Raw genomic sequence first — 16,645 nt, forward strand, 5'->3', positions numbered from 1 at the left:
ATCACAAACTATAAAAATTAGATAAAAATTGTTGCTGTCTCTTCAGTTTTTGTTGTTGGTTTGGGTGGCATTTTAATTAACGTTGTAGCTCGGAGCTACGGTTTCTTTTCCGGTGTCTTGATTTGTCCTTCGTAACTGTTATTATCCTGGTCTACGATGTCTTGTTCTCTCTTGTTCCTTAACACTTCAGTTCCTATTGTTAACCTTTTTTCAACAGTTACAAAAAATATTAGGACATTTACAAGAAAGTGACTAATGGTTCAACAAAAATAAAGCCAAAATTTCAATTTTTAATTCATCAGGTATCATAAAAACAAACAAGCTAATAAATTACACAATATCATACAATTCGAAAATTCTTAGGTCATGGGGTGCTCTGTTGTTTCAGATTCTTCGTTCCGTTTTGTCACGGTGTATATCTGTTGAAAAGATGCTTAACAATGTTTTGCGACGGTGTATGCCAATGCTTGAGGTGATGGAACATGTTTTGTCGTTTAGTCTGTCCCGACTGCCGGAAGATGGCTTATGTTCAGTTATAAGATTTGCTATTTATTTAGATATTGACATTTAAATATGCTTTATAATCAGTTGTGTAACAGTCTCAGATATATCATGCCCAAGTAACATGTTTGTTCATCAGCACCAGCCAGGGGACCAATATCCATCGAAATTGTTAGGGTTAGCAGCTGCAGAGTTGTTTGGGAAATTAGCGGGAATCATCTGTTTGTGATATTCAGCCATTTTCTTACTCAGCTCCTCCGCAATATCCAAGTGTGACAGGGACAAGTCGTTATGTTCATACGGGTCATCTAAACACAGAACAAAAATATTTTCATTTTAGAAGATATAACATCTTACAGGTATGTGATGAACAAATATATATTTCACAATACGATTTGACATAAAATGTCTTGAAGCGGGTATTGTCAATCAAGCAAGACGCTTACCCTTCCGGAACACCTGGTTATATTATTAAGGATAAGATCTGGTGTTCCGCAAATGTAGAGATCCGACCAGGTGGCGTGGAAGAGTAAGCGTCTTCTGTTTCATCGACAAAATCCGCCTTGTAAATATAGTTTTAATATAAATAATGCCACGTTCTAATAGCGAGAACATTAATCCAACAAAACATAGTCTACATACCCTTTAAATTGTAAAGCTCCCTTCCTAGTGATTCAACGTTTCCATGTTTGGCATATCGCTCGTTGTCGGTGATGTTCGTTTCATCCTTCTTCGTTTCGAGGTTTATTGTTTCCGTTTCCGGTTTGTACCATCCAGGATACGGTCCGGGGTATCCTTCTATCAGTTTGTAATCTCCAACTCTGTTCAAAGAAATATTAAGCTAACAATAAGATATGTTGTAAAACATGTACATGTTTGTACAGATAGGTTTTTATAGAGTAAATACAAATCATGGTTATTTGACTTTTCTATTACATGATAACTAGTGAATTATCAGAAATAATAAGTTTGATGAAAACATACTTAACCACCAGAAGATAAACAAAATGCAATAGTAATCACTATGGACGTTACGTTGTATTCACTGCAGACAAAACTGCAGATTTTCTGTTCGATGCAGAATAAGCGACAGTAAAATAAGCTTTTGTTGAGGTACCTCTTTGCCAAGAACATTTTATTGTTTACCTGACTTTTTAATGTTTTCATGCAGAAACGGCAGAATTGAGTTGATAAGCACATTCAAACTAGTGTGCACTCTTGTTGTCAAGTGTGACGTCATATAAGATGATGTCGTAGATAACGCACAATTTACAAAACCTATGTATTGTATTTTGAAACTTTCTACATGTACCTGATAGCCGCATGTCCTTCAAAAGGGGGATTCATATCGTCCAGGTTGTATATGAACTCAGTTCGTTTGGACGGGGCACCGGTCCTCAGGCTATCCCATTGGTCAATTCCATCAATGTCCTTTTCTTTAGGAACATAAACAAGACAACGTTACAGTATACTTGAACTGTTAATTTTACAGTTAATATACACTCAAATTGTGACTCTCAAATACGTATGTCAAACGTCTTCGCGTTACAAAATGCTAATTTCATATTGTGACGATAAAACCCGATGATATGCTCAATACGACCAGTGTTTGCCAACGAATGCTTGAGTCTGGCGGCTAAAGTTTAATGTTCACTGAACATAACAGGATCATAGTAGGAAACAAAAGCATGTATAATTCATCAATACCATTAACAAGACCTTTTTAACATAGGGTTTGTGTTACACCTTGCATTCCAGTACACAGAACTCGGAACAGACACAAATAACGTATATTGACACTTATATCAAGCGTATAGTAGGTTGACGTAAGTTTTTGTGTGTTTTTTTCAGTTTATTTATCTACTACTTTAAAGACTGCCATTAGAGTATATATGTGTAAAATGTCGAGTTGAAACAACATTGTTGAAGGTATTTGATTCGTTATTTTACTTTGAACACTGTTCTCTGTTCTTTGTAAACAGTTCTATGTACTCTATCGAACTATTTTCATCAGTCAGCAATGGTCGTTGACATTAAATGAGGACTTGTGAAGACCTTATAGTAACAGGAATTCGTACGTAACGCACTAATGCTGCGTTTTAGGATAGGGGTTGTCACTTCTGAGCATACCATCTCCAGAGGCGAGCACAACTGATCGCAGAGTAGATTTGTTTCATACAATGTAGGAACCGTGAAAACGAATATTCAGCCGATACTTTGTGTTAAAGAATGCGAGAAATGCGACGTTCTTGATGCATAAAAATGATCTATTTTTAAACTCTGTCGGACCACTGAATCTGTTAACCAATATCATCATCAGAAGTCTAAACAACAATCATACAAAGATATGGAAACATCGCTACATGAAATGTCGATAGTTTCCAATGTAAGTTTGTATAAATAGCCAGGTTGTGCAGATACGTCCAATACGTTTGAGGCATATAATCAACTCCAAAAATACAGTCTTTAAATTGGTATTACTCACCAATAATTATCAATTATTTAAAATTCATGGGAAGGCATAAAACAGCTTATTTCTTCATTTAAATGTAAATGTTACCGATAAACATTTTAAAAAGTTGAAAGACGCATCAAATACCTTCAATGACTCCAACCATTACTGATATCAACACTTATCTGCAGTCTTAAAAATAATTGTTTATTAAACTGAATACTCATATGCTTGAAAATTTCCCGCAATCCATTGGCCGGATCCTATAAACGTGACCATTCCTCAAAAAGACATGTATACTGGTTATCCGATGAGTATCGATTTATAAATATAGCCTATATGGAAATTCCCCGCAACCTGTCGTAGCGATGCGCAGTTAGACCGAAACGCGATCTGTCAGACTACAACAGAAGATGGCTACTGGCTAACGCTTCGCCTCCGTTATATCAGAAACTACTCGATGAAAATAAAAATGCTGTTAATTGAAAAAGGCCATTGAACTCGCAGTGCGTGTCTGCCATGCTTTTCATAAAAAGGAAAGAACATTGACGATGTCTTCAAAAGCAAGTTATGACGGTGAATTGTTGGATTCAACCCTGGCTTGATTTTACACGGATGCTCGTTCCAGTAAAGGTGAACTATACAAGAGGTCAACTCTCAAGTCTATAAGGCATGAATTGAATATATATTTGTAGGAATTTGGACATCATCAACGGTACAGAAAGTCCCAAGTCAAAACGAACGTTCCAAGCCATGACCATTGAACTCAAAAGGCAGGGCCTAGGAGGAATTGAGCATCAGCCACATATCGATTTTAATTTTTGAAGCATTGTTGAAGAATATAATAAAACAGTTATGGGCTTTTCTGCAGGTAAGTATCATGTGATATTAACCTCAGACCATTACCTAAGCTAATTCCCCCCCCCCAAAAAAAAAAACAACACCCCAACAACAACAATTCCACTCAGTGTTCCCGGGCTTGATATATTTGACTCAGCGTTATTGGTGCATGTCCACAATTAAGTGTATCGGGACACCCAGTGTGATGTACAGGGGAACCAATTATAATTCTTCGATACATATATTTTTATTGGATTCCATAACAAAAAAGAACTGTTCTTTTATTCTTACTTTTTCTTTATTGTTCTTAAACAAAAGCAAGCTTATTACCATACCTGGTGTACCCCCGGCGGCAGACAATATGGTTGGCATCCAGTCAACAGCGTGCATCATACTGGAGGACGTATAAACGAGCACAGTTATATCAGTTAACTAATGTGACATACACATATATAAGAATTAACAATAACCCGATCGTCATCAATGCATGTATTCCTATACACATTCTACTTGTGTAATTAATCATTTCGCCTAAAGTTCGATTCATAACATAAACTATTTACATATCATTACACGATATCCCCATAACAGGGCATTTGATTGTATTGAGTTGATTGTATGACTTTACAATCACTGTATGTTAACGACACCGGATATTGCTATCAAGCCGGCGGATCACAAGAGTTTAACAGCAGTTGAAGGTGAGTTTTTTTGCTCTATATGTTCCTTACTGCAGAGACTGTCAATACCTCACAGTTTCAGCGTTTACTTAAACCATAGAAAACATTCATATATGGGTCAATATTTCTTCCAAACTTACAAACACGTCGTCTGGTATCGGCGAAAATTTACGAGTAATAACGATCACGTGTCTGAATTAACATTTGTAGTACCGCTCTCCACATATGTTACTGCCTACAACTAAATAAAGATGTATTTACATTACACACATTCATTGTGTCAGCGAAAGCATTGTATTAAATGAAATATCGTCAAAACTATTTCGTCGAACTTTACGGAAACTTGAATGTTTGTTTTTAGATTACTGTACGACAGCATGGAAATTGCAAGCCGCCGTACAATGCTTTGAAATTATGTCAGCATATTTCTCATAATTTACAACGAGTTCGAAAATACGATAAATGTTTACACTTTAATTAGTTATAGGTATTGAAATTTGTTCGAGAGAAACCCCGCTACAAATGTTAATTCAGACAATAGATAAGTATCACTCGTGAGATATCAGGCGGCGTGTTTGCAAGTCTAGAATAAATATTGACCCATATAGGAATGTTCTCTGTAGTTTAAGCTATTGCTGAAGATGTAAGGAATTGATCCAAAAATGCCCAAGAACATACAAGCCTCTGAAGTAAGGGAAAAATAAAAAGTCACCTGCAACAGAAGCCCAATTTGTGTGATCACCGCCTGCCTAGTAGCAAGATCCAGTGTCGTTAACACACAGTGACAATGTAACATTGTAATTTTCTCTTATGCTCAAATTTTCCCGGTTTTTTTTCTTGGAACGTCTGTTGACAAACGAGTAAGAGTTACCTCCTTTAGTTTAGTTTAGAAAAGATGTTCTTGCTAACGGGAAGTGTCGACGGTTCCCGATTGAGACTGATATTTCTTGTATCGCAATGGTTGTATGTGTTAAAATCTTTTTTTTCTTGTCATTATGAACTGAATTGTAAATAATCTTAACTATTATAACACTGCTCTAATTTTTAATGAATGTATTATACTTGTATAGCCAAATAACGAATCCTAATGTCAAAACGTTGTTTTTATAGCTTGAATAATAATACAAAGAAAGACGATTCCCGTTGTGTTCACGAGATTGATCATGTTTAATTTAAGGAAAATAGTATTACAGTATTATCTTAGAACAAGGGTAATGCATTATAAGTTTACCGAACAATATCAACTGTAGCGATGATTAGGCTTACGAGCCAGTGATATCGTCTTCTTGAGTAACTCAGTGCTCATATGTAGTTCCCATGACGTTTTTTTCAAGGGAATATGATTGATGAAATTTGAGTACGGGAGAAAAATAATATTTTCTTTCTATATTATGTGATCAGTTTAAATCCAATCAGACATGATGTTATATAGATGATGTATAATATCATTTGCATCATTTCCGATTTGACAGTGGATTGAATATCAGGATATACCCGATATAACAGTAGCATTACAGTTGTGGGATCGCACAACGTTACACGATGTGCGGTGTGGGCGCGATGTGTTCACGGTGTGTGGACGATGTATGCTGGATGTGCGAACGATTGAAATCTGGACGATTATTGCTTGCGCACATTTGTGCGGACGATGGACGAACGTTGTGCGATGCTAATCGTGGTTGGTGTAAATTGAGCAACGAATGCAAATAACAAATACTTAACGTCCAGTTGTGCTTTCATAACGGTCATACGGTATCACATATCAACTCTCTTTGTAAGGCAGGGGTCAGGTAAAACTCCGGTTAATCATATTTTTTTTTGTTTACCTGGAAGCTAAATCCTTTCTTGATAGTCTAACGGTCACTGTAATGCTGTGTAACACGCATTGTAAAATTGAAGATAATTAACTTGATGAGCAATTTATATATACAGTGTTCCTTATTCTATACGAGGGTTTCGGATTGTTTTCATTCCGTTATATTGATCAACCAATTCTACCAAATCGCACATTTGTGCGGAGAGAAGCGCGCAACGGGGCGAACGATTGTTAAATCGCACAATTGTGCGCACTATGTGTGGAAGATGTGCGAACGGTGTATGCACGGTGTATGCATGGTGTATGTGTATGCATGGTGTATGCAATGTGTATGCATGAGGTGCGAACACTTTTCGTGGTGCGTTGTGCGGTCCCACAACTGTACATGCATATTTAGTTTCAGTATCTTCGAACATGTTCGTATGTAACACAAAATTTGCTCTGACCCGTTATATGTATATCCGGTTTTTTCCAGTCCTTTTCCGCTGATAAAAGCTGTTGCCCGGGTACCGCCCTCGTATATAGTGACTTTCCCGCCTCGAAGTGGGTAGTTGTTACCGTGGTAGAGTGGCCATCCCCCATTCTATCAACACAAAAGATGAAAGATCAATCGGGGAAGTAATGATGAAATTAGTTTGGATTTTGATTTCTGGGCCGATCAAACTAGATACTAGTCTTTAACAATTAACATCCTGACTTACGTCGTCAGTGAAAACAAAAATGATGAGCAACAGTTTACAACTAACATAACCACTTACGTCGGAGGTGAAGATGAAGAGTGTGTCGTCGTACATGCCATTTTCCTTCAGGGCGGCAGTCACATTCCCTACCAAGTCGTCCATAGCCGTCACCATACCTTAACATATTATTCTATACATTCACAGCTAAACCAAAACATTTTAGGACATGTCTTTTCTTACAGTTGATGTAAAGAATGCAGATGCATTTTTGAGAGAATTTTCCTGTAATGGAACTTTTGTTTTCAAGGTTAAATAATAAAATACATCGATATATTTGTAAATTTACATACGTAACTGATACTATTTTTTTTGTTAAGCTTACATGGAAGATATTGACTGTCTTAACTATAGTGTTGTTTAAAGATAACATTGAATGTTGAGATAAAAAATATAGAATATGTAAAAACTTAGTGAAGAATAAAAGCTGTTTATGTAACACAGCATCAATGCACTGATTTTCTGAGCTGCGCCAAGGCATGTATTATCAACCCATATATAACTCACCAGAGTATTTTCTTCGTCCTTCATTCTTTATGTTGCTGTACATATTCTCATAACTCACGGGAACCTGAAATCAGTATCCATAATTTCTTACCGTCTTTGTCCTATATTTATGTTGGCACATACTGTCAAAAAGAATTAAATAAAAGTATAAAATTATTAACAGGGACAACGAAAATAATAATATCAAGGGTGTAGAATATCCATATCCCACATTCATATACCTACATCATAATTGACTCCACCTCCCCCCCCCCCCCACAAAAAAAACCCCAACAACAACTCTTAACCGAAATTTTGGTAAAACAGGACATCAACAATGTAAATGCAACACTAAAAAAATCACTATCGTTAGATTAACGTACACACAAAGTAAAATCATATTTGGGAAGGCAGAAAAATATTTTACAGATCCATGCAAGACCTTCAGGGCAAGCTTGTACAACAATTCTTACATTCTTAAGTTGGTGTTACGTGCCGACGGCAAGATTGCCACAGTCAGACAAACCAGGTTTGTGATTGTGACGTCATTATCCGAAACAAGATGACCGTGAAATGTGGGTCGTCACGTTTGTCATGTTTTGCCGATGGTGTATTTCACATTAACATCCAGAAGATTAATTGGACACAAGTTATTATCTCAGAATTTCATATTCAATGACAAAACATCATCAATACATCTGAATGTGAAATACAAGAGTCGGTTAAATATACATTTGTATTTTTTCTTTTCTTTATTAGCTCTTGTATATGGTATATTCAAACAAACAAACAGTTTGATCTTTAAATCATTTTTTTTAATGATCTTAGATGTTGTTTAATCAATAGTCATATCCCAATTAGGCCGAATGGTATTCATTATTACCATAACAGTATGATGTCATGATAATTACTGTGTCAACAATCGGAACATGCAAGTCATATGGAGCACGTTAAACAATGTACAGCCAGCCAATCAACCATATGGAGAATTTAATGCTAAAAGCTTACATCTGGCAGGTTTTGGTTTAAATAGCTTAGCGTATTGCCATACATTGACAAATAACTTTACCCTTATTTTGTTGGCATTCGCTGAACTGTGACAATACATTTAGTTATTATATTAATATAAAGTATGCAACCTCGATCGGCTGATGGACGGACTGGAATGGGAAGTACAGGTAGAATGGCTTGCTCTTGTCGTGTTGGGATATCACCTTCCGCGCACGATCGGCATAGACATACTGAAATTAAATTGCATTTCATTAATAAAACATTTCTCCAAATACGTCATTGTCGAGGATAATAATAAGCATATAAGCGGAATTAACGTTATCGTTACTTTAAACTGTGTCTATCAGGGACTAGGGTAGAAAAGCTCATGAGCTCTGTTTTGTGTCGTTTCACCAAGAAAAGGGTGCGCTAATTTGTTCAGCATTTTTGTCTGACTTGGAGTTGCTATACCAACTTATCACATTACAGAATAACACAGCCTTCTCTCGTCATACATTTACAATTACATTATAAAAATGAGAATAGGCATGAACATGAAGTAGAAGATCTAATATTCACACAGACACAAATACACAACATAATAGACACCGTTGAAACTACGTAACAGTTAAGGTATACAGAAAGATGTGAAGTGACAAACAAAAGAAGCTTCAAATTAGACTCCGAGGGCATTCAAATGTTAAAACATAATACGGCGTACATTGCCAAAAAGTTAACTCTCAAAGAAAAATTGAAAGGCATATTCTCACATGGATGTCCACAGATGCAAACTTGACTTTCGAGAAAATTCACTATAAAGGTCACTAGATAGGAGAGTTGGTTGTACATTTAAGGTAAGAGAGTTTTAAAAAATATAGGGAAGACAACGATCGTACTGATAAACCTGGCGTGTTTCAGCTTGTAAGAGTGGAAGGTATAAAGGAGAGATTTGTAAGAGTAGCCCAAGTAGAGGAACTTGAAAGGCACGCAACATATCATTTTCTTTGTATATAGAAATAAAGAAAAAGAAAACAAATAACAGCGAAATAACTCTTCAATGTCTGTGTACAAAACAGAATAGAGGAGCTATCTACCTAAAATCTACAGCATATTATAGATATTCATTTTTAATCATTGTACAGCAAATGCTAATTACAAAAAAATGTAACTCAACCAAGCGTAACATAATGACTAACCTATAAAGCATTGAGCGTCAACAATATACATGGCCTGATCTACAATTTATTGCTGCAATATCAATATGTTCAGTCTTAAATATTGATTTGCCTATATTTAAAAGTACAACTAATTATCATATACAGTAGAAGATTTACCTTTGCGTTCCAGTTATCCGTTTTAGTTAGACGTTTTCAAAGTTCACCTTTGACCTTAACAAAGTCGACTGTATTTGGATTTCAATTGATTACTTCAATAGGAACTTGTGGTGTATATAATAGATGGCATTTGAAGTGTTTTAAGGTTGCGTATACACTTACGGTTGAATATATCGTGGTATCCGGCATAATGGGTTGTTTATTGTCCCTGAAATCCTTTCCACCATCTGTTTCAAACACACCAATAAGTTTTTCATTGTAATTAAGGATGTATATCTGGAGAAGTCAAAACTTTTCTGTAATAAACTTTTTTTTCATATGCATTTTTGGAAAATTGAGTTAATAGCTGAGCAAAAAATGCAAAAAGAATTGTGCCCTGTGCTCGTTTTTGTGCTATGATCGGGCAAAGATACCAATTTGACATGATATGTGAATTTAAGTGAATTTTGCTGTTTTGACCATTTGCAGGACACAATCATACAATATCTTCCAAGTGTGTTATCAGATGTGCATGAATAAACTTCTTAAGCTAAGTCTTCTTTTTTGGTCCTATTATGATTTGTTTATTTTTCACCATTTCGGGGTCAAAATTAAAAGTGCTTCAGTTACACTTAATATGTAAAGGAAAATACCAAGAATGTATATTTTTTTCCACTTTGTTGAATATTATGTTCATTACATTGAACATTATAAAGTTGAACAGCGAAAATGAATTTGCTACAATTAAAAGTGGCGACACACTGACGAATTAAGAGATCAATTAAGCTTCAAAACGGTGAAATTTTGGCTGTTCTTGAAGCGCAAAAAATATACAAAAAATAAACATTTTCAAAATGGCCGCCTAATTGGTCAACATATATCTAGATATTTGACACATTTTAAGATGCGTGTTGGCTATTAAAACTAATCATACTGTCATGTTAAATATTACAAAAAAACGAAATAAAAAAGGGACTTTTGTTATATATGTAGAATAGTGATTGACTCGAGTTTGAGATTCTATTATATCTAAATATCAATAATGAAACAGGAAAATATAAGGAAAACCAACACAACTTTATTAATATCGTATTTCCAGTTTTTGATGTAGTTACATTGTGTGACGTCACAATGTGGTAAGGAAACAATTAACCTGCCACTTACAGAATTAGAGATAATAAAGTCCGACCCGTATGAGTAGAATAGACTTACCCACAGTTCTGTTATAGTAATCTTCCGCGCCCTGATAAAATCCATAGAACGAGTCAAATCCTCGGTACGTCGGGGTACATTCCCACTTACAGAATCCCAGATGCCATCTGGAAATACATAATCATTTTATTTTCACGACATGATACAAACGTATTTCCAGTGAAACAAGTTGAAAAATGATACAATAGCGTCGACAAAATCGCTAAATAATGTTGGTGCGGAAAGCTAGCATGATGTACCATGGAGACTCACAATGACTACGTGAAATATATTGTACTCAAACAAGTAGTGAGTAGTGTTCGTACTATAATTATGCATTGGAACTTGTGTACAAACTTTTATTAACACCAATCCCTCCTTAAGCTTAGTATATACATTAGCGTATACGCAATGAAAAAAGGCTCAGCGGATTGATACTTATTTCAAATATGGCGCCCTTCTCGTTCAGCGAGATAGCTGTTTGATGACAGCCATTGTTTTGATCCTTCAACATCTAGAAGCGTGAGACATATTCGGGATCCATTATGTCTGTTTATACAACAAAGGGATATGCTGGCAAACTTCTTATTCCTTGGTCGCACATTCAAAATTCTTTGGTAAAGTAAAAAATGGCGGCTTCTGATTGTGACGTTCGACCGCGTCACTACCAGACAAGTGTGTCAATGCGTGTACATAACAACCGTTTTAAATTAATAAAAATGTTCGAAATGCTACTTATATTACTTATTTAAAGATTTTAAAGTGATATAGAGAAGAAAAATAATGTTGTTCTCTGCGTATTTTATAAATTTACCCATATATCGATGTAGATTCGCTGGAACTACGGCTACCAAAGTTACCATCGTAGCAACCCGCTTCGACTGTTTTCTTCTTTGTATAGCATTTGTTCATTATTCATGATGTAAACATAAGTATTGACCTTCGTTGTGACGGCGTATACGTATTCTTTATGGAGCGCTAGCGCGCACCATAGAAAATAATATACAGCTTTATCGTCGTGATATTTATCATCACAATGTCCTTTAGATGTGGACACAGCATTCACGGTCAGATGATACGGACGTGATAGCGATTTACGTGAGGTATACTTACTTTCCCATGGCGTGAGTTTCATATCCCAGTTTCTTTAGATATTGGGGGAGGAACGGTTTATTGAAGGGTGAACACGCTGCTTGCTGAGGAAACAGAACTCCATGCTAATGTAAAAAGAAATAATACCAATTGAAATGAGCATTTTATTATACTTTTGTCATTTTCACATATCATAGATATATTTATTTGCATACATTTAACTGTATCAGTGTGTACTGAAAGACATTATGACTTTTGAAAGTGTAAGATAGGTATCAATAGAAAGTTTAAAGACATACACTTAAATGCAATGTTTGTACGATATTGAAGAATGGTATTACCTGAAGTCCAGCTTTGAAAGGATACACCCCCGTCATGAAAGCATTCCGGGACCTGATATTAGTAACATATTGTCGTCATTCACGTTGAACATACAAACAAGTGTTGTTTATGACTTGTTTCGGTAATATAAATGATTATTTTTCTATAATAAATTTGATTAATTGATTTATAGGGTCTTAAAGATATAGTAACCTTATATATATATATATATATATATATATATTGTTATATGCTAGTCGTGGAAGAGTAAGTTCCCTTACAAAAAATGTTCACGCCAAGATACAATAAAGCATAAGGATAACGGCCTATCAGTACAAAGCCTTGTCATCATGAAGATCGCGAAGTGCTTGCAATCTATAATTTTGGTAAACTGCATCTGTATCTCTTAAACGATATGAATTCGTTATAATCAACGTGAAAACAGTTCCCGTTGGAAATAATCCGAGGAAACTATCTATTTGTCATAATAAAGCCATACTCACGGTGTACATAGGGGTTGTACGTAGGACTGGTTAAGTATGACTCCCTCGTACGCCAGCTTGTCAATGTTTGGGGTGATCATGTCGGGGTTACGAAACCCTACATCGTTCCAGCCTTTAAACGACGGTTATCATTGATAATAATTATAATATGTATATGTATAATACTATAAAAACAAATGCAAAGAGATTCTAAGTACCTCCCAAACGCGTTCACTTCTTGAGAGGTTCATCAAGGGAACTGTATTATACTGTAATTATAATAATGTCCTTTTCGCCATAGAAACACTGACAAATTATCTATTGGATGAAGTATTTTTAATAAAGTGAAATGAAATGTAGACTTTTTGTACGGATGGTCTCCCTTGTGGCACGTTTTCTAATTCAACACTCAAATTCACTTTACTTTTGAAATAGTAGAAAGGTTTTATGTCACCGTATGTGGACAAAAGTTTGGATCTGTATATTAAAATATTCATACGATTTGTATGAGGCCCAACGCTGTATTGGTAAAGTTTAGATTTCTCACTGTCCAGAGCACAAGGACCTGATAATTTGTTACATATATATATTTGGACCTAAAATAAGGGTGTTCAGAGTACGTTTACATGTTTTTGGGTTGGTATCGACTTTCAGTAAAAATGACACTCATATATATGAGCATTCGTGGTGTCATTTACTCTGAACACCTTAGTTTACATGTAGGTCCAAATTTAGCTATAACAAATTCTCAGGTCCCTGTGGTCCAGAGTATACCGGGTATATGTCGTCACTTCTAATTACTATACATAAACAAGCCTGACCTACATTAAAAACAGACATATAATTATCTTAAAACCCCCCAGGAAATATTAGATGCTTACCGTAATCATCGGCTACCATGAACACTATATTCGGTTGTTTGGCATCCCTGCCACCGATCAGCAGTAACAGCGTCAAAGCACACAGAACAGGTAATATTAGAAACATCTCCATATTACTCCAACATATGTTCGTTGCTTTTGACTAGCTATACTACGTACCCTCCAAATATATAACACAATCTTTATCACCGAAGACAATCTCGTCATGTGAGCATCGACACACTCATTGAACAATGCAGACTATTTTTCATTCGTCGTTACTAATCACCTTACCGACAACATTAATACACGTGGTTTGTTCACCGAATGGAACCAAACTATTTACAATCAGACTCTATTTCGCAATATATTGCACTGTTTTAGGCCTACAATATCAGATGTCAATTATATGACCAAGAACAAGTTTTTGTTACGTTTAGACTGCTAGGCTTCTGTGACAAGCTTGCATATCCATAGACTCTATTTTCAAATTATGTAAGTTTTTCAATCATTTAAAATTAACAATGGATGTGGTAATAGCGCAATTAACGTGTAAATTAGGTATTAGTATTATGAATTTATTTTGGTATTGATGAAAAATCACTTGTATTTAGACACAGGAAGATAAATGTTTAATTTATATATTCATAAACTATGTCAAAAATGTATGAAATAGTTTTAGTAACAGATAAATCACTTAAATATCAGAAGACAGGTTTTTGTTTTATATATTTCTATGTCGCATACTCAGGGATATCACATGCGGAGTGAACACCCAACAGGATTTCTTTTTAATTTTAACATGCCACTAAAAAGGACCACACCTAGCTTTATTCGAAGATTTGCACTAGAAATTATATAGCGGATTACATGTGCATGTTTAATAAAAACTCTCTTAAATTTCTTTATCAGCAAATATAAGTTTACAAAGAGACTGTTCGGGCGACCTCTACTAGGGTTACACACCCTGTTCATGTATCCTTGAACGTTATCATTTGGAAACCATAGGTAGGTTTTATGTTATAGTCTTCATCACGAGACAACACGTGTGTTTCTACGTCATAACACAAACAGTCGCGTGACGCTTGTTCAGATTTTATTTTTATCAAAACATGAATTAGTTCGACATCGTCTTGAAGTATATTTGCTTCAAATCGATTATTTGGTCCAATAGATTGATGCTATTTATGACTTTAGTTAAATGAATGCGGTTTTATATCACAGAGCTCATCTATGTAACACGTTTTATCTTTTGTCACAAATGGTGAAAATCGAATAACTAAATTTTTGTGTGATACATAACTCTCGCATACAGTTCCATGCTACAGAATAATCTCAAGGAACTATCACATTATTATGTTTATTTATTTTCGACTCGATAATGACAAAACAAGTGTCAAAAATTGATTTGTGTGTTCATCGAGCAAAAAAACCAACAACATTATACCACCGAGTCCTTGTGTTAGAATATGATTCAAATTTCCTTACTTTAGTTAATAATGTTAAATATACCTTTTTGTTCTTATGGGTCAACTTTCTTACGATTTTAGAACTTAATATATAAACGTCGCTGGTGTAAAATAAGTAATGCGTTAGTAATGTATACTAAAACATTCTTAAGCTCGTTCCTAAAGCATCTGTAATCCCTTGATAAACTTGAAATAACCTTCATTACATATTTCCTAACCAGGAGCACCAAGCTTTATATATGTATGTAATGACGTCATTTGACGTAAACATTTGCCTGTAATAGTTTTCTGTTCATGATGTTACCGAAGAAAACTTGAAGTGTCTCACCCTTTTTTTGTAGGGGATTCCCATAGAGAACATCAATGATTTGTCATGGTAGTTTCAGACAGGCGGTCCTTGTTTATACTTTTAAGTCAGGTTCTTTGCATGATTTATGTTGTGTTTTGAGTTTGGTTATATATCATAAACACAGAATACCACAGCATCACTGTAACATAGGCGAAGATTGACCTGTGTAATCTTCAAAGGTAACTTTCACGTGGTGAATTAATCACAGGTTTTCCAGTGGTTTTCCATGTCAATTAAATTGATTGTATACAGTGTTTTGTAATGAGTATATGAAGGGACTCAATGAGACTACGCCTGATTGAACGACAGCAGGTAAAATCGTATCAGTATGTTTTCAATGTCGACCCATTCTATAACCCAGGGTTAAAAAGTGTGTACATGGTAGGCGTACCTGCTAGATAAAATGTAGACATTTACGTTATTTATCATTATTTGTTTTCATATTATTCCCGACAAGTGATTCGCCAGGAGTGCATCAGGTGTCCACCGATAAAAAACCGATAATGACTTGGAGCGCGTGATTGTTGTTGAAGGACTGTGCTTTTCTAAAAATAAAAATGATGACGTGTATCCAAACAATGCACCGTCCCAATTGCTTACATTACTGTTTTGTAAAATAATAAAACAATTTTAGCCTTTAACTTCGGTCAATACCCGGATGTATCGACCTCAGCCAAAGCCAAAGTGCGTGCTATATTGTCCGTGTATGTTGACGGTGTTGTATATTGTTCGTGTGTGTTGACGATGTTGTCTATTGTATGTGTCTGCCGACGGTGTGTTATATTTTTCGAGTGTGTTCACGGTGTGGTTAATTGTCAATGTCTGTTGACGGTGTGGTATATTGTCTGTGTGTGTTGATGGTGAGGTATATTAACTGTGTGTGTTGACGATGTGGTATATTGTCCGTGTGTGTTGACGTTTTTATATACATGTATTGTCTGTGTGTGTTGACGATGTGGTATATTGTCTGTGTGTGTTGACGTTTTGATATACATGTATTGTCTGTTTGTGTTGACGATGGGGTATATTGTCCGTGTGTGTCGACGTTGTGATATACATGTATTGT

General features: G+C 35.4%; 1 protein-coding gene across 1 annotated transcript; it reads right to left on the reverse strand.

Moving 5' to 3' along the window:
• Nucleotides 1–272: 272 nt before the first annotated feature.
• LOC110453799 (arylsulfatase B-like) lies at nt 273–14,001 on the reverse strand. Its single transcript, XM_021502959.1, has 14 exons — nt 13,783–14,001; nt 12,923–13,034; nt 12,440–12,491; nt 12,120–12,223; nt 11,028–11,134; nt 9,999–10,063; nt 8,652–8,753; nt 7,534–7,597; nt 7,048–7,145; nt 6,736–6,872; nt 4,129–4,187; nt 1,814–1,937; nt 1,144–1,322; nt 273–809 (listed from the first exon to the last, which is right to left on the reverse strand). Exons 1-14 carry the CDS (start codon nt 13,892–13,894, stop codon nt 637–639), a joined length of 1,488 nt encoding a protein of 495 aa, XP_021358634.1. The 5' UTR covers nt 13,895–14,001; the 3' UTR covers nt 273–636.
• Nucleotides 14,002–16,645: the final 2,644 nt, after the last annotated feature.

The sequence above is a fragment of the Mizuhopecten yessoensis genome, unplaced genomic scaffold, assembly GCF_002113885.1.
Source record: "Mizuhopecten yessoensis strain PY_sf001 unplaced genomic scaffold, ASM211388v2 scaffold7507, whole genome shotgun sequence".
NCBI classification, from domain to species: Eukaryota; Metazoa; Mollusca; class Bivalvia; order Pectinida; family Pectinidae; genus Mizuhopecten; species Mizuhopecten yessoensis.